General features: G+C 35.8%; 1 protein-coding gene across 3 annotated transcripts in view; it reads left to right on the top strand.

The window, feature by feature from the left end:
• The window catches only part of LOC114054206 (high affinity cAMP-specific 3',5'-cyclic phosphodiesterase 7A), a 141,220-nt gene that overhangs the window by 89,734 nt on the left and 27,809 nt on the right, over window positions 1–23,677 (top strand). For all 3 annotated transcript variants that reach the window (XM_027877377.1, XM_027877375.1, XM_027877376.1), the window contains 6 exons: window positions 10,523–10,674; window positions 11,848–11,911; window positions 15,576–15,671; window positions 16,602–16,702; window positions 20,202–20,333; window positions 20,543–20,634. In XM_027877377.1, coding sequence (XP_027733178.1) covers window positions 10,523–10,674; window positions 11,848–11,911; window positions 15,576–15,671; window positions 16,602–16,702; window positions 20,202–20,333; window positions 20,543–20,634 — 637 coding nt within the window. The remainder of the gene's footprint in view (window positions 1–10,522; window positions 10,675–11,847; window positions 11,912–15,575; window positions 15,672–16,601; window positions 16,703–20,201; window positions 20,334–20,542; window positions 20,635–23,677) is intronic.

Below are 23,677 nucleotides of genomic sequence, written 5' to 3'. Positions count from 1 at the left end.
AAGACTAAAAAAACAGTACAGTATCTCATTTAAAATAACTGATCTGGAAAACAGATCAAGGAGAGAGAACATGGGATTGATATCATACTGCCTAAATGCTATGATCAGAAAAGTATACTGGGCATCATAATTCAAGAAATCATGAAATAAAACTGTCCAGATCTGTTAGGACCAGAGGGCAAAATAGAATTCTCTGGTCACCTGCTGAAAGATACTTCAAAAGGAAAACTTCGAGGAACTTCATAGCCAAAATCTGGAGTTCGCGTGTCACAGAAGAAATACTCCAAGCAACCAAAAAGAATTCTGGCACCAAAAAGCCATGGTGAGGATCACACAAGATATAGCTGCTACTATTTTTAAAGAGCAAAGACCTTGGAATATGATATTCCAAAAGGCAGAAGATAAATGTTATTCTTTGCAGACATAGCTCCCCATTTATTGAGGAGGTCAAATATTTGCTAACTGAGGTGATTTCTGGGCTATTTTGGCTTCCTTTTTATGACAATTGATTTTCATTAGCTAAACTTACTTAGAAAATGGTAATAGTGGCAATGTATGTTTTATCCATTTTGCATTTTTCAGTAGCTTGTTTAATTTTTATTTTATTTTTCAATAGCCTGTTTAAGTTATGTAAAAACTGTTTTAATTGCATGCCATATTCTCATTTTTATGCTTATTTTTTAATTTGATAATGATTTTGATCATGTTGATGGCATTACTATACACTGATAAGTGATTCAGAAGTTACTCGCAGTGGTAACTGTCTTAAATTTTTACCCTTTTCATTTCTAAATGATGCTTATTTAGTTTTCACCATATCCTTTAGCTACTGATTGAAAAAAAAGTATTCATGATGTATGGCATGTAGTAGGCACTTAATAAATGTTTATGGATCAATTAATAGTTAGGCATGAAGCTTTTGATAAGACTGAGCCTTTGACCTCATTATTTTTTTAATACTGAGCACTATAGTTTAGCATACATTTTTGCCATCCTTCCTATCCTTCTTTTACACTGAATTCACTTAGTTCCAAAGTATTATCCTGATTTCGTTTGGAGCATCTTATTCAATTCTTCATCGATTTTCTGCCACTTTATCTGCAGCAACAGATTTTGGCATATAAGCCATAATTATTTTCCTGATGATCTTCTTTTATACGTACTTATCAAGAATATGGAAATATAAGCTGACCAAATACCCCAAGAAAGGTTGCTTCTGGGGCAGCTAGGTGGCACAGGGGATAGAGCACCGGACCTGCAGTCAGGAGGACCCGAGTTCAAATCCGGCCTCAGACCAAACACTTGACACTTACAGCTGTGTGACCCTGGGCAAGTCACTTAACCCAAATTGCCTGTGGGAAAAGAAAGGTTTCTTCTTGTTGCCCTTTAGAACACCATAAAGCACATTCTACCAGTTCATTTATTGGCTTCTCCAAGCCTCCAAGGATACTACTACTACTTTTTTTTTTTTCTCTATCTTGGTTTCACATATAACAAGCATGTCAGTTTGGCTAAACTATAGAGTGTAAGAAGGGGGATGAGGGATAATAAGGCTCTATCAGAGATGATGCTTGAATCCTAATCTTCCTGACTCTAAGGCTATATGTCTTTCTCTCTTACCCCCACAATATCATGCTGCCCTCAAAACTGTCTGTTACTTATGTTGTACGTGTTTTCATACATGTGTTGTCTTTTCACTAGATTGTAAGCTACTTGACGGCAGACTTTGATTTTTGTCTTTGTATAAAATCATAGTCCCTCACTGTGTCTACATCAACTTGATAGGACCTCCAAGAGCTTGTATTCCAGCAGTATTGTCTTTTGAGAATCCAGAGTGTAATTTATGGTCTTAGAGATGTTCCTGGTACACATTCTTAATTGGTTCACTAATAGCTTAGCCAGGGGTGAGGAACCTGTGGCCTCAAAGCCACATGTGGCCCTCTAGATCCTCAAGTGTGGCCCTTTGACTGAACCCAAACTCACAGAACAAATCAAAAGCCACATCCAAGGACCTGGAAGGCCACATGTGGCCTCGAGGCTACAGATTCCCCACCCCTGGTTAGACCTATATTAAATTGCTTGCCATTATCACACATTTAGCTCTTATTTTAGAATAGAATAGAGAAATGTAAAGAAAAAATAATTGCTTTGGCAGGACAAAAAAAAGAGCCTTCATGCCTGCCTTCTGGTGATTTATAAGCCTTTCCTAAGGCTGGGTTGGCCCTTGGACAACAAAGTCTATCACTGGATATGTTTCTGAAATTTTTGTATCTTAGTAGCAACCTGCCAGAATTGAGCTACTGTTAAATGTTTTGAAAGCTGAGGGTCACTTTATGCCATGATGAATCATTGGAGCAACACTTAGGAGGCATTTAAAATCTGGCTCCAGCCTACTTTTCAATCAGTTAATCAACAAGTATTTATTAAGTACTTACTGTGCTAGGTGCTAAAATACAAAGAATGAAACAATTCCAAGTTCCAGCCAAAATGGCCTCCTCAGTATTCTGTCTTTCACCTTCAAGCCTTCCTTTGTACAAGTGGTCCCACCTACCTAGAAAGTAATCTTTCCCCATCTTTTCCTCTTAAGAGTCCCTACCCTCCTTCAAGGCTCAACTTGGGTACCACCTCCTATGGAAAATCTTTCTGATACCTCTGCTTGTTAGTGCAATTTTCCTCATCAAATTATCTTGTATTTACTTTAAGTCTTTGTGATTTATATATTGTCTTTTCCACCCTCAGTGGAATGTTAAGTACCTGGAAGACAGAAACTGTTTTAAAAAAAAAAAATTGTCTAGGTGGTGCAGTGGATAGAGCACTGGCCCTGTATTCAGGAGGACCTGAGTTCAAATCCAGCCCAGACACATAACACTTACTACCTGTGTGACCCTGGGTGAGTCATTTAACCCCATTGCCTAGCCAAAAAAAAACAAAAAAAATTGTCTCCCCAGTGCCTAGCACAGTGTCTTGCATATTGTAAATACTTATTGAGTTGAGAAAGATAACAGTAATTTGAGCCATTCTGCTTTTACTTGTTGGGATGGATTATTAGATAATGATGCAAATTAGAACTAACTTATAGTTTAAAAGAATTTAGTCTGAGCCTGAAAAAGCTGAGCTTTAGTAAAGAGAAATTTTATGAATTTGAAAGCCGTATTATTAGTAATGTTCTCAGGCAACAAAACAGGATCTTAACATTGGCAACAGAAATAACCTCGGTTTTTGTGACATTGATGGAATCTTAAGCATTATTTGTTGGGACAAAGAGTTGGGCAAGTTGAGGGGAGCATGGGTTTTTAGCAAGGAGGGTGACTTGTGAGTAAATCATAGAGTAAAAGTGAGAAGAAGGGGTGGTTAGTGATTCTGTGCTCGAGTATTGAGGAAACTATTTGTGAACTGATAACAAGAAAGGTCCATTTTTTCTTTTAAGGCATTTATACACAAGATATACAAAAGCCTCCAAAGCCTTATGAAAATGATTGACTGCCACTACCACCTGATTTATGTGAGCACAAATAATACTGACAAAAATGACAAAAGATGGAAATAGATAATGTTGGGGACTGTGGAAAGATAGTAACACTAATATCCTGTTAACAAAACTGTGCATTGGCCCCAGCCATTCTGGAAAACTATAGAATTGTGTTTTAAAAATACTAAATTGTGTCCATATCCTAAGGCTATCAAACAAGCTGAAAGGTCCTATGCAAACTAAAATATTCATAATGAAACTTTTTGTGGTAACAAAGAACTAAGAACAATATAGTGCCCATTGATTGGGAAATGACTATAAACAAATTTTGGTATATGGCTACAGTGGAATTAACAGTTGTATCATAGTAAAAAATGGGTATTAAGAAAGTAGAAAAACATGGGAATGCTTCTATAAAATGGTGTAGAGCAGTGAGGTAACCAGAACAAGGAAAACTATATGCACAATTGCTATAACCCTGAAGTCAGGGACTGTTTTTCACTTTTGTTTGTATCACCAGTTCTTAGCACTGTACTTCATTCTTAGTACGTGCTTACTAAGTGCTTGTTAACTTATTAAAGAAACTGAGGCACAAAGAAATTAAGTGACTTGAGGTCATAGAGCTAATAAATGTCAGAACTGGCAGTTGAACCTTGGTCTTCTGACTTGGTGTTCTTGTTGACTAAATCATAATTGCTGACATTTTTATAGTACTTTAAGGTTAGCAGAGTGCTTTCCATGTTTTATTTCATTTGATCCTCATTTGAACCTTTTAAAGTACATGTAATTGTTATCATCCCCATTTCACAGATGAGGAAACTGTCACGCGAAAGGTTAAGTGACTTGCTTAGGTTCACACAGTGTGTAAAGCAGGATTTGAACCCAGATTTTCCTGATTCTGACCATGTCCAACTCTATATCCACTATGCCACATTGCTTCTAAAGACCATGATCTCTAGTCCTAATTTCTCCACTGACTGAACTCCAGTAATACTGGACTTTGTCATGTGTATGCTGCTGGTGCTTCAAACTCAATATACTCAAAACTGAATTTATCATATTCCCTCTGAATTTGGCCCTTCTTTCCTATTTCTGTCACCTAGGCTCAAAACATCAGCATCACTCTTGATTCATCCTTTCCCCTTATTTTTCATGTAAAATCTGTTGTCACGTCCTGTTTTACCTTTACTTCAAATCATAAATGCATTCTTTTTTTCTCAATTCATTTACTGCCACCATTCTCTGTTGGCATCTCATTACATCCGGCCTGGACTGTGTTACAGCCTATTTCTTGCTCTCCTTGCTTCAAGCTTCACACGGTTGCCAAATACCTTCCTGTTAGATAGGTCTGATCCTGGGTCACTCTCTTGCTCAAAAATGTTTAAGGGTGCTCTCTTGTCTCTAAGATAAACTATTTAGCTTGGTACTTAACATTCTTCATAATCTTGTTCCAGCTTCTCCAGCCTAATTGCACATTACTCATCTTCATTCATTCAATCAACAAGCATTGATTATGTGCCTACTATACTCCAGGCACTGAATTGAGTATACCAAGATAAAAATGAAACACTTCTTGCCCCTAAGGAGTTTACGTTCTATCTGAGGAGACAACAAGATGTACAATATAATATGCAAATATAATATAAATATAAATATACGGTAGCCAGACTACTAGTGGTGCTCCTATTGGTCCATTGTATGTAATGGCCTTGGTTCTAGCTCTTGCCTCCTAATTGAATTGGAATACAAAATAATTTGAAGGTAATTGTTACAGTTATGAACATTCATGATTATAAATCCTTCCCAAATTTTTTTTTAATAATTATTAGAGACTATGTAAGCTACAGAATGTCACAGTTGTCTCAGAAGTCAATCTGTAACTAAACAACAATCTCCTTTATTGTATATGTAACATGTGGTCATCCAGCCTTTGCTCAGACACTTCCTATGAGAGGAAATCCACCATCTCCAGAGGCAGCCATTCCACTTTCGGATGATACTAAATGTTAGAAATATTTTTCCTTATATTTCCCTGTTTACTTCTTCCACTCGTTCCTAGGTCTGTCTTTTTCAGCCAAGCAAAACAAGTAGCAGCCATTGTAATTAAAGACAGCTGTGTTCTTCCTAAGTCTTCTCTTTATCAAGCAAAATCACCCTAGTTCCTCCAATAGATCTTCATTTGGCATGAATCTGGATCTTCACTATCCTGTTTGTCCTTCTGGATACTCTATAATTTATCAGTGCTCTCTGGAAGAAGTGGGTGGTCCAAGGAAGCTCTCAAAGTCTCTCTGAAGAGCTTGTAAGACATGGGAGACACTGGCACAAGACTGCCCAGCATGGCGTGCCAGCATCAAAGAAGGTGCTATGCAAAGCAGAATCCCAGTAACATAGAGGAAACTTGAGATGCACAAATCTAGAGACATCGCCTTCCCGAATGTTCATGTGGATTGTTTGTACCCAACCTGTGGCAGAGCCTTCCAAGCTCATATTGAACTGGTCAGCCACAGTTGAACACACTATATCTTGACCCCCAACATTGTGATGTCATTGGTCTTCTTCGAGTACAAAGGATAAACACAACCTTAAAATGTAACTCCCAGAAATTAACACAGTATTGCAGATGTGGTTTGACCATGGCATAATATAGCAAGACTCTCACCTTCTTAGTCACAGGTGCATTGATCATGCATAGATAGGTGTAGAGCTGGAAGGGATTTCCCTGCAGCCTCAAAGCACTTTAACCTTCTTTACCTGCCCGTATCTTTTTTAAATGAACTACTCTGTATCCATGACTCTCCTATCTAGGACTTGTTAAGTTGACATTTTGATATTTGTTAAATAAAAGTTTCAGCTAATATATTAACTGTCTTGTCTTCCTATTTTAAGTTACTAGAATTGATTTTTTTCCATCTCTGCATTTAAATCAAATGCATCTGTTTACCACATGAATCTCCTGATATCTGCAACTTCTGCTTTCTATCACTCCCCATTACAATAGTAGAGAATATGATATGGATCAAGTTAAATTTGTTTTCCCAAATTGCAATTATGTTGATTTTTTTTCACATAATACATGTAGAATTTATTTATGATGAGGTTCTAATCTAATGAATTGGTACTTCTTTGAATATTTCTGTACACAAAATTGTCTCAGGCGTTGTATGGAAGTTGGTCGGCCAGCCATTGTTATTGGTGATAGTGAGGATGGTAGGCCTCTTCTCCATAGGGCTGCAGATGAGGGGGGAAGCATTTCTATACCTTATTAGGAATTATTTCATTCTATTTTGGCTGATGAAAACCTGTTCTACATTATGAGCAGTTTAGGTGTCACATACTAATCCTTTGAAATGTATAGAATGAAGCTTTATTGATTCAGTTCCCTCTTTTGTTAGTATTTTCCATTGAGAGTACAAAACTTGCATTCTCCCACTTCTGTCTTATGGTAATGATGATGATGATGATGATGATGATAGGTAGCATTTACATAGTACCTACTATGTGCCAGAAACCATGCTGAGTGCTTTACAAATAGTAGCTCACTTGATCTTCAGATTAATCCTAATAATTGCTATTATTATTACCATTTAATAGTTGAGGAAACTGAGGCAATCAGAGGTTAAGTGACTTGCCCAGGGTCATATAACTAGTAGGTGTCTGAGGCAGAATTTGAACTCAGATCTTCTCAACTCCAGACCCAGTGCTGTATTCAGTGTACTAGTTAGCCGACTTTTACGAATTCATCCTATATCCTATTCATGTTATTACAGTCTATGAATGGACACAAACAAACATAAAGGTAAAGCATGATCATGTTATTAACTTATTTTCCTAATCATGAACTTTTACTAGCAGTCATGAACATTATTACTACATAACAACATACATGTATACTTTTAATTGCTGTGGAGGGCTTCTTGGTTGGGGAACTCCCTTCAGTGATAAAAATCAGCAGCTCATCTGCAGTAAAGGATTCAATGATTTTCGCACAGTCACATGGCCAGGATGTATCATAGGCAGGATGGGAAGCCAGTTCTTGCTGATAACATGGCCAGCGCACTATCCATGTTATCACACTGCTTCACAGATAGAAGAGTTGAAATTTAAACGATTACATATGTTTTTCTAGTGATTGCCGAAATCCTTTGGACTTCTCCCTGCCCTCCACCCCCCATCCTGCCAAGCCAATGTCGTATTTTTCTCCTCTGATATTCTCAGGTTAAGCATGACTTCAGAAGTCATATGCGCTTCATTATAATTTTTCCTTTGACACTTTCCCTGGCCAAGCTCATTTTTCTTCCTCTTACTACTTCTTAGTGATTTGCATTGACTTCTTCTTTCCACAGTGGGTCCATAGCATATTCTAACTTTTCAGCATATAAAATCTTTATTAGCACTCTATGCCTTCTTATCAGTAATTGTATATTTGAGGCCTGTTTTTATTCTTGGCCCTGAATGTAGTAGGCATGTCCTATTCCTCCGCATGGGGTGGGGAGAGCAGGTGATATTAAATTGATGATTACAAAATTGATTTTATAGTTCAACTAATTGCTTTTAGATGTGATGGAATAATAACCAGGAAAAGTAGCTTTGAGGGACTGTGCATTTGGGGATTTACTCTAGTTTAGTGATTGGGGAGCCCAAGACTGAGATAGTTGTAACATATTAATTTTATAGTTCTTTACATTTTAAAAGTAAGCTTTTGAAAAATTAAAGTATCAAGTCAACAAACATTTATTGAACTCTTAATAAGTGCCAGGCACTTCAGTGGGGAGGGAGGGCCTGGAGGGGTGGAGTCAACTATGTACAAACAAGGTATATACAGGGTAAATTAGAGATAATCAATAAAAGGAAGGCACTAACATTAAAGGGGATTGGGAAAGGCTTCTTGTAGAAGATAAGATTTTAGCTAGGACTAGAAGACAGGCTCTGGAGATGGAGCTGAGGATGAAAAAAAAAATCCAGGCATTGGAGACAGCCCGTGAAAATTTTCAGAGCTGCAAGGAGTGTTTGTATGAGGAGCAGCAAGAGGGTCAGTGTCATTGGATCACAGAGTATGTGGTGAGGAGTAAGGTAAAACAAGATAGATAAGGAAACTGAGGCTGAGATGAAATGACTTGGCCCAGGATCAGACAATTAATGATCGTCTGAGCCTGGATTTGAAGTCTTGACCCTAGGCCAAGTACTCTATCTGCTGTACCACTTTGCCACCTCTGGAGGTGCTAGAGAGCCAAAGGAGCTTATTGAATAGGGTGGTGACATGGTTATACCTGAACTTTAGGAAGATCACTTGAACAGGTGAGTAGACAGTGGACTGGAGACTTGAGGCAAGCAGACCCACCATCAGGCTATTGTGATAGTCTAGGTGTGTCTCAAAGGAAAGAAAGGGGCCTATACAAGAGATATTTTGAAAATAGATTTAAGAGGATTTGACAATAAATTGGACATGTTTTCCTTTAAGTACAAATGACAGAATATAGCATTAGACATTTATGACTATTTGGGAATATCATTAGTAATATACAGATAGGGGCATAGCAAATACAAACCTGACTAATGCATTCAGATGTCAAATGATTTTTAGCAACACCAGATTTACTTTCTAATTAAATTTTGCTTAATTTAGCAATTATATTTCCTCAGCCACATTGCTACTAATGATCCTCAGGCAAGCTGAGTGACACTGGAAAACTAGACTATAAATTTTATGTAAATAGTATTTTATTTTTTCCAATTACATATAAAGACAGTTTTCAACATTAATTTTTTAATAAGATTTTGAGTTCCAAATTTTTCTCCTTCCCTCTTCTCCGCTGTCCCCATTATAGCAAACCATTTGATTGATATAGGTTATATGTGTGCAATCATGTTAAACATATTTCCACGTAAGCTGTGTTGTGAAAGAAGAAACTGAACAAAAGGAAAAAAAAACACACAAAAAAAACAAAGAAAGTGAAAATAGTATGCTTTGAGGTACGTTCAGACTTCATCAAGTCTTTCTCTGAAGGTGGATGGCATTTTCCATCATAAGTCTTTTGAAATTTAAACTATAAATTTTAAAACGTTTAAAAATCCACATCCCCTTGTGGATGATAATAGAGGTGAGGAGGGAGGTAGAAGTAGGAATATTAAAGGGTAGAGGACTTAGGAAAAGATATTGCAAGTATTCAGCTGATCACATGGTTATTACACTTAACCATTCAAATGTGACTTAATTGGCTATTTTTTATAGTATGAGACTTTTTTATACTATATTTTTATAATATTTTTCATTTTTAAAAAAATGAAAAGAAAAGTAAAATTTGTTCTTGCTGAAACAACTTTTATTTGAGGCAAAATATTTGTTTTGGAATAAAATAGTTAATTGTTAAATGCATTACTTTCTTTTGGAAATGAGCAAACTGTAGATTATGGTATTGGATGACATTTTATTAGCCTGGTGTGTTTACATGTGTGTTTAACATTAGTAAAAATAGTCTATATTGTATTTGCCAGAAACAATGTAAATTACAGTCAGTTGCTTTTAGGAAATTTGTTTCCCATCTCTATGAGTTATAGAAATCATCCTTAAATCAACTTGGTCTTTTTTTTTTTCTCTCAGTGAAAGCAGTTTCTTTTTTTAGGAAAGCGTTTTAAGAGAGTCTAAAGAGTTAAAAGATAATTTTGAGAGTTTCAAATGTAGCTTGGAAACGGTTTCTAAGTATGAAAGTTAGTATTAATCCAGGTTTGGCAATTTTGTCCATATGCTACTTAGAACTGGTAGAAAGACCAAATAACAGTGCAGCTAGGGGTAGGTGGTCTGAGAGGCACAAAGTCTGGCTTTTGTTTGGGTCTCTTTGTGCTCTTCAGGTGATCATCAGGTAGGCCATTTCAACTTTCATCCTCAATGAAAAAATGTGATTAATATTGCCTGTTTTTCCTTAGCATGGTAGAAATTGTTAAGTAGATAAGTTCTAAAAAATCTTCTGTGGAAGCATAGGGATTGGCAGAAAGACATTGTATATTTTATGGAATAATAGTTTTGACTGATCTACTGATTTTGTTGTTATTTTTCAGCACAATCTGAAATTGAAGTGTCTGTGTCTGCCAGGAATATAAGAAGGTTACTAAGTTTCCAGCGATATCTTAGATCTTCTCACTTTTTCCGTGGTGTTGCTGTTTCAAATTCATTAAACATTTTAGATGATGATTATAATGGACAAGCTAAGGTTTGTACAGTTTATTTTAACATTTTCAATTTTTTGAATAAATTAAGCAAAGAATTTCACGTATGTATACTAACATAATAATTTATGGAGATTTAGTCCAGTGTTTGAGATACATTTTTGAGCTAACCTTTTGTATGCTCTTTTTTCTTTTGAATGACTGCCTTTGAAATTGAAAGGTACAAAACGTGAGTTTGTGCAGTAGTGAAAGAAAGCATACTCTTATATTGGTTTAACATTGAGTAAAAAGTAGATTTTTAGAACATAATATTTGAGGAAAAAAAAAGATGTGGAAATTGGTTACAACCCTACCATTTTACAGATGAAGAAACTGAGGCTCAGAGAGATTGACTCGACTTGTTACATAAGAAATTAATGCCAAAGCTAGAAATAGACACCATGTCTTTTGGCTGTTAGGCAAGTATTATTTCACAGGATTTTAGAGCTAAGAGATACCTTAGGAACATTCTTGTCCAGCCTTTCCATTTTGCAGATGAGAAACTGAGATTTAAAGAACTTATTTGCTTAAGCTCATCTAAGTAATCAGTGGCAAAATTGTTATTTCCATGTAGACCTTCCAGTACTACACATTTTTAACATCTATGCAGACATTTTATAAAGGCTGAATTGTTGAGAATAGTTTTAAACCACATCCTTATAGAAGTAAGAATCTTCAGTTTAGGTAAAAGCTATTTAATTTTGTTTTTAGGGAGGCAGTGTTTAATATCTAATAGATTGTCCATATTAACTTAATTCTTTATCCCAAATAATAAGCCAGATCAACATCATAATGTTATGATGCTTTGTGATTTGCAAAAACTTCGATTGAAATAGTTGATAACCTTAAATTATATTTACACAGGATTATTAAAATTACATGGGGAATAAGAAGACCAAAACCCCTTCTTCTTGCTTTATTCTCTGCTGTCATTCTCCCTCCCAACCCCAGACACTAAAGAAATATGAAATGATTCATTTTTCAAATCATAGTAACTTTATCTCTTTCTGAATCAAGTAGACAGGTCTTTGAACAAGTGTATTATTTGGTAACATGTTCCTTCATAATATGAGCGAGTCAGTTTCAATTTCCATTGCTTTTTTTGGAAGCAGTCACAGATAACAGAAAATGTTGATTGAAATTATGTTAATAGTGGAAACATTTTTATTTTATTTCAGTGTATGTTGGAAAAAGTTGGCAGTTGGAATTTTGATATCTTTCTCTTCGATAGATTAACTAATGGTAAGTAAAGAATGGTTTATTCTAATCTACTCTGTCAAAGCAAAAGTCATCCATAGTAGAGAAATGTGAGGGAATAAAGAAAGACAGTAGAAAGAATGAAAGTCTAAAAAAAATGCTCAATTTGATTTCTATAAATAAGTCACTGCCAGAAGGACCAAAATATTTTTCTTCCTCTAGGGGGTGTAGTGGATAGAGCATCAGGCCTGGAGTCAGGAAGACTTATCTTCCTGAGTTCAAATCTGGGCTCAGATATTTACTAGCTGTGTGACCTTGGGCAAGTCACTTAACCTTGTTTGCCTCACTTTCCTCATCTGTAAAATGAGCTGTAGAAGAAAATGGCAAACTATTCCAATATCTTTGCCAAGAAAATCCCAAATATGGTCATGAGGTGTCAGGCACGACCATTTGCTTTTTTTTTTTTTCCTATTTGATGGGTATGAGGTGGAACTTCAGTTGCTCTAATTTAAACCCAGATCTTCCTCACTCCAAGGTTGCTCTTCCATCCATTCTGTCATACTGCCTTTCACAATGTAGGTAGTTAAACTGATTACTTAATCTATGAACATTGAACATATTTTATATCATTTGTATGCAGAACCATAGACAAAGTTGAGAGGGACTTCAGAGGTCATCTCGTATAACCTTATTTTAGAGATGAAGAAATGAAGTGAGAAATTAAGTAACTTGCTCTAGGTCACAAAAGCAATAAATATCAGAGTTAGGATTTAAACTTAGGTCTACTGATTCTAAATCCAGCACTTTCCCCCATACCCATCATCATAATAAATTGTGTCTAGCACATATTTGTATGTTTGGGCACTGTGCTAAGCAAAGCTAGGTAAATAAATATATTACTGGCCAAGTTGAAATTTAACACATAAATAGAACACTTAATGGTACTACTGGCAAAAAAATGACTTCTTGTTTGCCTACTGTTGATATGTACCTAGATTTAGCATAAACTGTTATGTAATATTTCAGTAGATTTTGATGATAAAAATAAGGTTTATTGTAGTCTCAAATTTTTATAAATTGAATGTTTTTAAAGAGTCCACTGGTTTTAACCAGAACAGCACAAGATCAGCAAGTATGAATAGATTACAATCTTTGTCATCAAATGGGTCAGCCAAATTTATATGATCATAGATTGATCTGAGTAATTTTTCTCATTCACTCTTATTATAGTAATTAGTTCCTATTTTGGAACAGTGAAGGAAATACTGTTATGTACAAAACCTCTCTGGTTTAATTTGTGTTCCAAGCTTTATTAGATACATATAAGTTTCTTCCTTTGTGCTACAGTCCTGTTTTATGTAATATTCGCAATGTGCAATTTTTCTGATCCCCAGAAGATGGGGATATTCTCCCATCAAAGTAGACCGTAGACTCCTGAGCCCCATGCTCACTCAGCCACAGGAAATTGATAGGTTATATTCATGTGAAAGAAATTATTGGGTATCACTTTGTAGTAATAATACTACATTAATGTAGGGATAACATGATATTTATCATTTATAGAATATTATGGAAATAATTGCGAACTTTCCTGAGACAGATTAGATAATCTAGGTGAAATTTGGAACAAGGATCAGGAATAGCTTACTCATTTCACAAGGATTTTCCAGACCACATAGTTCATGTTTATTAATTATTGTTATTTGTTTAGTAAATCGTGATACTTTTTCAGTTTCATAAAAGTACTTGTTTTTGAACTGCCTTTTAGGTTTCTCAAAGTAGATGTTCTTTAGGTGGCATCTTAAACTCGCTACGTCTAAAGAGTGTATGTGTTCAACCAACTTGAGGTTGGGAATTTGGTTTACGTGGGTCTCCCCCCCCCCACACACACACAATAGCTAGTCATTGAGCTTATCTGCAACACAAGCACAAGGCCCTCCTCCACCTATTAACTCCCAACAGTACCCCACCCTGCCTCCTTTGTTGTTCAAACTCTAAGTCCCCTCCCCCAGCTCTGTCTTGCACCTCTTGGTATGGTTGTGTCCTAACCTCTGAGCAGGGTAACCAGCAGCTGCACACATGATATCGGGAAAGTCCCCCTTTACCCTTCCTCCAGCATATCAATTACCTTCCTTCTTGCTATTTCTTCCTGCCAGCTCCCCCCCCCGCCCCCCCCCCCCCCCCTATAATTTTGTGGCTACCATAGATATCCTTTAGCTTGCTCTTTTCTCCTTAGTTGGTTCTGTGATCTGGAGCAGTGGAATGAATAAGTTGTAATCTTTTGTTGTTTTCATGTAATGTTTTGTTGTTTTCATCTTTACAACATCCGTTTTCTCCATTCACACAGCCACTACCCTAGTACAGGTTTTTATCACTTCTTGCTTGGACTGTTCACTGTCTCATGTCTCTCTCCTGTCCAATCTGTTCTCCACAAAGCTGTCAAAAGCACAGACCTGATCATGTCACAAGGGGCAGCTAAGTAACAAAGTAGATAGAGCGCCAGGCCTGGAATCAGGAAGACTCATCTTCCTGAGCTCAAATGTGGCCTCAGTCACTTACTAGCTGTGTGACCCTGGGCAAGTCACTTAACTCTGTTTGCCTCAGTTTCTTCATCTGGAAAATGAGCTGGAGAAGGGGAAATGGCAAACCACTCTAGTATCTTTGTCAAGAAAACCCCTAAAGGAGTCATGAAGAGTCGGTCATGACTAAAAGACTACTAAACAATGATCATGTCATTCTGCTTTTCAGGAAAATCCAATGGCTCCCTGTTAACCCTTAGGATCAAATATTATTTCATCTTTCTTTTAAAAGTTTTATTTTAAATTATTTTACAAAAATATAATAATATAGTAACATAAGTATATAACTTATTAACTATATATAGGACACATGTATGGAAAATTTTTTTGCTGATAGGGGGTGTACTGTAAAAGAAGTTCATAGATCTAGTTCAACCCATCATTTTACTATCAAGAAACTGAGTGCTAAGAGGCTCGATGACTTACCTGTAGGTCACGAAGATAGCACAGATGCAAGATTCAGACTCAGGTCTTCTGATGACAGTATCCAGTACTCTTTCTATGTTACCTTACTGCCTACTATTAACTCATTAATTTGAATGAATCCCTTGATTAAGTTTAAATTTTTTTATTTTCTAAATGCTGAAAAAATGTGATGAAATTCATTTTTAGAATATTTATTGCTCACCATATATGTCACTTTAATAGGTGTTGGGGGAATATAATAATGCATAAGACATGTTTCCTGTTGCCAAAGAGTATTCTGTCAGAGAAGATGTTAAAAATCTAGGATGCTATCAATTTACATGAGGTAGTTCTTTTGCAAAATTGTTTTATAAGGAGGATTTTCATTGTTCATAATTCATTGTACTTATTCACCTTCTAAAATAATATGTAAAGGTCAAATCCTCATTTGGAAAAAATAACTATAAAGAAATCGTTTTTATGTAAATAAGAAATAAGAAATAAAATTTCATTTTTAAAATCTGACTTGGAAAAAATGAAGATGAAAATCATAAGATAGTACATTATATTTAGTGATGTCTGTACGTATACAGAAAACTCTGTAAATGTAGTCAGAGACATATTAATATTATAGATATGCCAAATGCATTTCCTGGTTAAAAATGGAATAAAAAATTTAGGTGCTGGTATTTATATTGGCATAACATTTTCCTTTTTCTTTTTAGGAAACAGTCTAGTGAGTTTAACCTTTCACTTATTTAGTCTTCATGGACTAATTGAATACTTCCACTTAGATATGATGAAGCTTCGTAGGTTTTTAGGTAAGAAATTCTAGCTAATGTCATGGTAATTACCTAAAGTTATGTAAGAATTTGTTTAAATTTTTATGTTGTATCCTGCTATAAAAAATGAAAGTTTCTGTTTTTTCTTTCCTAAATATGAGACTGCAAGAAGAACGCACACTGTAATATCTCATGCTGTACTCTTTTCCTACCTGACCACTGTAACCAATAGTAACCAATAGAAGCAGAAAGAATTCTGTGATTTACTGTGATCAGGGTGTTTGCGGGTTAATGTTTAATTACCTGCTCTCTGAAAATGCAGGAAACACTTAAGTTTAATCTGCATTATTAACATTTTCTCTGTCACTTTCTTAAGTTAAAACAATTAAGAAAACAAATTAAGCCTCAGTTTTAGCATTTGTTGATTTCCAAGGTATAAGTGTTAATGTTGAAACAATATTCTCTCACAAGCTGGTATAAGCTGGCTTTAGCACCCCCTGGATGTAATGGAAACCTAAGTTTGGATATGCATGTAGTATGTTTGTGTAAGAAATATGCATATTGCTTGTAAATTACTCCAAACAAGTAGTTATCTTTTCTAACTAGTATCCATGATACATCTTTGTTTCTTAAGGGAAAATTTTTTTAAAACTTTGTTTAAAATATAAGAAATTAAGTAAGAAATTTCTTAGAAATACTTTTGTCAGATCCTTCATTCAACCTGTAGTCAGGGCATTGAATCTTATCAAAACAAAAAATGTTAACAGTATCACAAATTCCAAGCTTTGAAATCATTATTTCATATACTCATTACTTAAATATGATTAAAGTATGTGGTGACTTGTTTTTAAAATATATCAGGTCATTTTCAGATGATGAGTACTCAAAATGTATATTAATAGATAATCTGCATTTATCATATGTTAATATATTTCTCCATTATAATTAAATTCATATTTCTCTCTTTAGTTATGATTCAAGAAGATTATCATAGTCAAAATCCTTATCACAATGCAGTTCATGCTGCTGATGTGACTCAGGCCATGCACTGTTATTTGAAAGAACCTAAGGTAAGATGTTGACATTGATTCTATTACTACAAGAAAAAAACATAATTTGAATGTTTGAATATTCATTTCAAATGTTTCATATTTCTTTTGGTGTCTTAAATCAAAGATTAGTAACTGCCTATGTAAAGATAGCATCTGGACTAGTAAAGGTTTCTAGATGGCATGATAAGAGAGCCTAAGTCAAGGGTCGGGAGATGATTGGACTAGATCTGCCTACAAATTTGGGTCCTGTAGTTAATGATATATGTGGTCACTGCTTCATTGGCACTATTTGTCTTGAATATTTCTCCATTATTTTTATCCACCTCTTTTTAGCCAGGTATTTCAGTTTCCACTTAGTCTCCAAGCTGGTTTTCCCACCTATACTTTCTACCCCATCTAATTCATCCTTCATATTACTGCCAGATTAATCTTACCAATGCAAAATAATTATCACCCTTTGGCCAGCATGATGAGTGTATCCAGACAAAACTAAGTTGATCTTCAGATGACAAAAATATAGTCCATCTTAGGTTTTGTGCTTAAACTTTTAATGTTTTACTTGTATTCTACTGCATTGCCTTCAAGAAACCAGAGCACCTCCATTCCACAATGAGGAATCCAAAATAGGACTTTGAGGACCCATAGAAGAGATGGATGACCCATCCTTTAAAGCCTATCTTAAATGCCAACTCCTCTATAAACTTGACTTATTTCTTCCATACAGAAATGATCCTTCCTCTTTTGGACCTCACCTAGCACTCTGTCCTTCTCTATGCACTTATATGTATTATTTTTTTACTAGTTATGTGTGTGCTTCATATTTTCCTAGTAGACTAAAAGCTCAGTGTCAACAGAGACTATTTGCTTCATCTTTGTATCTTCTAACACAACTAATACAGTGCTTTACACCAAATATATGCTTAATAAATGTTGAAAAAATAAGTAACAATTACAGTAATAATCAACAATATTACATGTCCTTTTCTTAGGATGGAGAAGACTTGAGGAATTTGGGGGAAAGGTGAAACAGTTACATTATCTGGTTGACACACCATTAGTATGTCAATACCTATAGGAAGGACAGATATAACCAATGGATAATATGCTGGATCAAGAATTGAATGGGAGGAAAAGAGCAGGCTGAAATGACTTTGGGGAAAGTGAAGAGTTCTTTTAGTGACCCAAAATTCTCAGTATTTTTAACAGAAATCAGTAATTCTAGCTTTCATTTTTCTTTTTTCTTTTCCTTTTTTTTTTTTGCATCTCTTTCCTGAGAAGATTTTTCTCACTCTTTTAATTATCTGTCTTCTCTAGACCCCCCCTTCTTTGGTTCATGACCCCTTTACTTGCCTAGTGTTTCTCTATTCTCAGCATTCTTCATAGAGTCAAAGCTTGTGAGGTATCATTCTGGATTCTTCCTTCTTAAGAAGTTTCTTCCATTGCCTTGTAGAGCTTGCACCGTGGATTCCCCTTTTCCATTGTACCTCACTCCAAGAAAAATAACAATTTCTGCTTATTTTCTGACTACCTCACCTTTGATGGTGGTTTCCCTGGGGTTAGGGTCTCAAAGTATTTCAGCCATCCCATATAGAGCAAGTCAAGATTCATCAGCCAGGGTCTTTGCTTTTAGTGACTTGTGGGAAAGAACTAGCCCCAGCTGGATGTTGGAATGTTTTCCTTAGGCTTAGTGGAGTGTCACACAGCCATCACACCCATACACCCACATAAAGTTTCCTGGCCTAGTAGTCAAGAGCACTGCTATCCTGATGTTGTGGCATCAAGAATTGATTTCCGTCTTTTAGCCTTTAGATCTCTGAGATTCTGGGAGGAGCCCAGAGAAGTTTGAGAGTGGGGTTGAGCCCTACTTCAAGACCAGACAGGTCTCTTGTCCCTTTCCCTCTGTTTGTCCACTCTTCTGCAGAGATCTTTTGCATCATAGAGTGCTTCCAGAATGCTGGCTGCCAAGGCTTCAGCAAATTTTTGCAGTTTGGAGCTTAGATCTCCCATAGCACTGGAATGAAGAAGGAAGTGAACCAGGGTGTATTTTGTTGTAAGTCTGTGGAGTAGTTCAGCTAGTTCAGCCTTCCTGCCAGTAGGAGGGTTTAATAAGTAAGCTCAAGATAGTTAGTGGTTCATAGCTTTTTTTAAGCCTTCTTTAGGGTTTTTGATGTTCCTAGACCATGAAGACAGCTGAGTTTCTTGTTTCATCTAATGCATAATTTCTGTTTTGGAGAGGTTTGAGACATTGTGAGGATCAGAGAAAATATCTACTCCTCCCTCTTGTTCACATAACTCAGAAACCCCAGATCAATGGGGTTTCCCAACAAAACAACAACAAAACATTAGTGAAACAACAAAAATTAGTCAAACGGAATCATAAAATTGAAAAATGGAACAAGATGTAAGCTATCAGCTGTCAAAAACAGCCTCACCTGAAAAAAAGGTCATGAAAAGATAATTTAAGAATCATTGTACTCCTTGGCTTGGAAAATGTTATGTGAAAATTGTCCAGAGCTATTAGAACCAGTAGGCAAAATGAAAATTGAAAGAATTCAATTATTTCCTGAAAGAAACCCCGAAAGGAAAAGTATCAGGAATGTCAGAACCAAAATCCAGAATTAGTCAACACTCAAGCATTTTATTAAACTCTTATTATGTGTCAGGCACTGTGCTAAGACAAGGCAAAAAAACCAGTCCCTAGTCTCAAGGAGCTCGTAGTGTAACGACACAGAGAGGTGGGGGTGTAGAGATTAGAGGTAACTAACAGAGGAAAGGCGTCTTGTAGAAGGGAGTGTTTTAGGTGGCACTTGAAGGAAGCCAGGGAAGCAAAGAGGTAGAAATTAGGGGAGAGGGAATTCCAGGCATGGATCCAGAGGAAATGCTCAGAGTCAGAAGATGGAATGTCATATGCAAGGAATATCAAAGAGGCTAGTGTTTCTGGACAGCAAAATATGCTGGGGGGAATAAGTTGTAAGAAGACTAGAAAGGTAGGAAGGGTCCAGGTTGTAAAAGGCAGAGGATTTTATATTTAATCCTTAAGGTTATAGGGAGCCACTGTAATTTATCGTATGAGGGGAATGACATGATAAAGCCTGCATTTTAAGATCAATCTGACAGCTGAATAGAGGATGGTCTAGAGGGGGAGAGACAGAGAAGGGAGAACAACCAGCAGGCTATTGCCATAGGCCAGGTATGTGATGATGAGGGCCTGCCTATATAAAGGAGATGGCAATGTTGGAGGAGAGAAGAGATTTCTGTAACTTAATAATGAAAGAAGCTATAGACCTTTTAATTCCTAAAGGAAGGACTTCTAATAAGACAGTATCACTAATAGGTAAATTAGGTTTGTTAAAAATAAAAGTAGTTGTAATTTACATTAACTTATGGAACAACATTTAGAGAACTTCATTAAAATAAAAGTGGTATAATATCCATTTTGACTAATGCAGTGGTAGTAATGGTACAGAATTTCTCAGATGTATTCAGGTGATTAATAATCCATTTTATTAAATTATAGCTTGCCAACTCTGTAACTCCTTGGGACATCTTGCTGAGTTTAATTGCAGCTGCAACACATGATCTTGATCACCCAGGTGTTAATCAACCTTTCCTTATTAAAACAAATCATTACTTAGCGACTTTATACAAGGTAAGTACAATTATAACATAAAATAAAACTTAAGTAAACTTGTTATTTTAGAATTATGAAACACTAGAATGTGAAATATTGTGAGTGAGAATAATGAGTAGAAGTTCTCTTGGGATGAGATTTTTAGGTAGTTTGACTGAAGCATTCTTTATGTTTAGAAACATCACTAAAATATATTAAATAACTTAATGCTTTGCTTTTATTTTTAGAATACCTCAGTATTAGAAAATCACCACTGGAGATCAGCAGTGGGGTTGTTGAGAGAATCTGGTTTATTTGCCCATATGCCATTAGAAAACAGGTATGTTGGATAGATTTAATGTAGTTCATTAACATTAAATTCATTTTATTATGAACCATAGAAAGTTATTTTACCAAATGTTTTGAAGTTAGTATTTTCCTGTTGCCATTTAACAAATTTTTGTTTGACTATTCAGTAAATTGAAAAAGAAAAATATATTTATATCCATATAATATATGTATGTATGTATTAAAATGCATATTCATAAAAATACATATAGGCTTCTATATATGTGACATCTCTCATATTTCCAGTATTTTTCCTGGAATTAATGGATGACAACTGGGGCTTTGTTTGGGAGAGTATATATGTTAGTTTTAAAATTAACTCAGAATTTTACCAAAAACTTATTTTTATAGAAATTCATTCTAATATTCTAGTTTGTATGAATTATGCTGCTGAGTTTTTAAAATTTACATCTCCACTCCATCCATACAATGGAGTGAATCATATATTAAGATTATACCATGAATATCTCAAATAGGTGCTAAATTAGCTTCCCTTTAAGGCTGAATTCAAACAAATAGGGAAAGGAAGAAAAAGTAGTTAAAGTCCAAATTCCTAAAAATCTATAAAATCTACTGGTTTTTAATCTCCACAAGATTCACTGTTTAGAAGTTTTCACATACAGTAACCAAAATGTTATCAAAAGTTCTTTGCATTGTAGACATTTCTGTTGCTCTCAGGATAAAAGGACATATCAAAGCCAGTAACACATCAGAATGAAAGAAAAATTATAGAAGTCATTTTGGGAGCTATACACTATTATAAGATTATCACATTGGCTCGTTTTTCATTAATGACTCTGCATATGAAGGAATTTATTGATGTCTCCATACAGTCTATAAGCAAAAACACTCCTAATGTGGACTTGTCATGAATGCGATGACTCAGTTCACAAATACTAAATGATTACTACATCCAAAGAAAATCAGCATAAAAATGTTATTAGAGACCTATGTGACCATATAAAAAGATGGGCTGTTCATGTAATGAGAGTGAGGGATACCTTATGGACAGTCCACGAACTTCATGGTCAACCGTGTATCATAGAGACCTAGAGGAAGACCCCTCAGCACGTTATGGTTGATTTAGCATAGGATATGGATGATGGTCAGGGATGGATAGGTTTGTGATCTACATTATAGAGGAAAGTAACCATATTGATGCAGTCAGAACTCTACAAAATATTGAGATTATTATATATAAAGTACTGTTCTAGGCATTGTCAATAAAAAGGCAAAAACAGTATCTGCCCTCAAGGAGTTTACATTCTCCTACATATATAACCTTTGAATAGATAAGTAAATATAAGACAATTTGGAGTGAGCAAGAGAGAGGACTAACAACTTAGAGGTGGTGGTAAAAATTTGTCAGAGAAAGTGGCACCAGGACTGAACATTCAAAGAACCCAAGGATTTTAAGACAAGTGACGAGGCAATATATTCCAAGCATAGGGGACTTCCTGTGCAAAGGAACAGAGGCACAAGGGGTAGAATGCTGATTTTGGTAATCAGCTAGTAGCTAAGTTTGGCTATGAAGCGTAGGATATGTATGAAAGGGAGTAGTAAGAAATGAGATTGGAAAGGTAGATTGTAACTAGAATATGAAGGAATTTAAGTTACAAGCTGAGGAATTTGTATTTTATACTAATGGCAAGAGGGAGCCACTTAAATTTTTTTAAATTGATATCTTCTGTGTTTTCATCATCTTTATTACCAGATACATCCCTCTTCCTTTCCTTATCTACCAAGCCATCTCTTATAACAAAGAATTTAAAAAAAAAAGTCAAGTAGCATTTAATAAATACTTGATATGTTCCAGGCTCTGTGTTAAATGCTGGGGATACAAAAAAAGTCACAAATAAAAACAAAACACAAAAAACTTGGTTTTCTGTTCACAGTCTAATGGAGAAGACGTCATGCAACTATGTACATATTAGATAGATGTATACATACATATGTACATATACACACATAATATACATATATATGAAATAAATTTGGGGTAAACCTCAGTGGAAAGTTACATATTATAGAAGACTGGAAAAGGCTTCTTGTAGAGACTTAAAGTAAACCAGAGAAGGTAAGAGACAGAGACAGTGAAGGAGAGAATTTCAGACATGGGGAACATCCAGTGAAAATGCCCAGAGTTGTAAGATGGAATGTTATGTGTGAGAAACAGAAGTCCAGTGTCATTGGATCACAGAGTATGTGGGGGTAGAGAGGGACCAAGTTGTAAGAAGATTGGAAAGGTAGGAGGGGGCTCAGTTGTTAATGACTTTGAAAGGCAAACAGAGAGTTTTATATTTTATACCGGAGGTAATTGGGAGCCACTGGAGCTTATCGTGTGGCAGGGGTGGGGGTTGGGGGGGGGTGTTTTAGGAAGATCATTTGGAAGATAGACTGAAGTGGGAAGCAGACCAATCAGCAGGTTATTGGTGAGGTATTGAGGGCCTGCACCAGGCTGGTGGCAATGTCCGAACAGAGAAGAAGGTGCATACAAGAGATATTATAAAGGTAGAAGTAAAAGGATTTGTCCACTGATTGGATATGGAGGGCAATAGAGAATAAAAAGTTAAGGATGATATCTAGATTTCAAGTCTAGGTGTTTGGGAGAATGGTGGTACCCATGACAGTATTAGGGAACTTTGCAAAAGGGAAGGGTTTGGGGGGGAAAATAATGAATTCAGTCTGGCACATGTTCAGTATAAGGTATCTATGGGACATACAGTTTGTGTAAAAGACAGTTGGAAATTAGATGCTGCGTGTCAGGAAAGGGGTTAGGGCTGAAAATGTGTATCTGTGAGTTATCTGCGTAGAGATGGCAATTGAAAATAGAGAATTGATGTCACCAGGTAAAATAGTATAGCGGTAGAAGAGAAGAGAGGGGGCAGCTAGATAGAGTGCTAGACCTGAAGTCAGGAATACTCATCTTCCTGAGTTCAAATCTGGCCTTAGACAGGAAGAGTCAGACATGACTGAACAACAACAGAAGAGAAGAGGGCCCAGGACAGAGCCTGGGTTCTCAACCCTCTATTGTT

Source organism: Vombatus ursinus, unplaced genomic scaffold (assembly GCF_900497805.2).
Source record: "Vombatus ursinus unplaced genomic scaffold, bare-nosed wombat genome assembly UNPS02014812.1, whole genome shotgun sequence".
Lineage (NCBI taxonomy): Eukaryota > Metazoa > Chordata > Mammalia > Diprotodontia > Vombatidae > Vombatus > Vombatus ursinus.
This window is presented reverse-complemented; position numbering and strand designations above follow the sequence as displayed.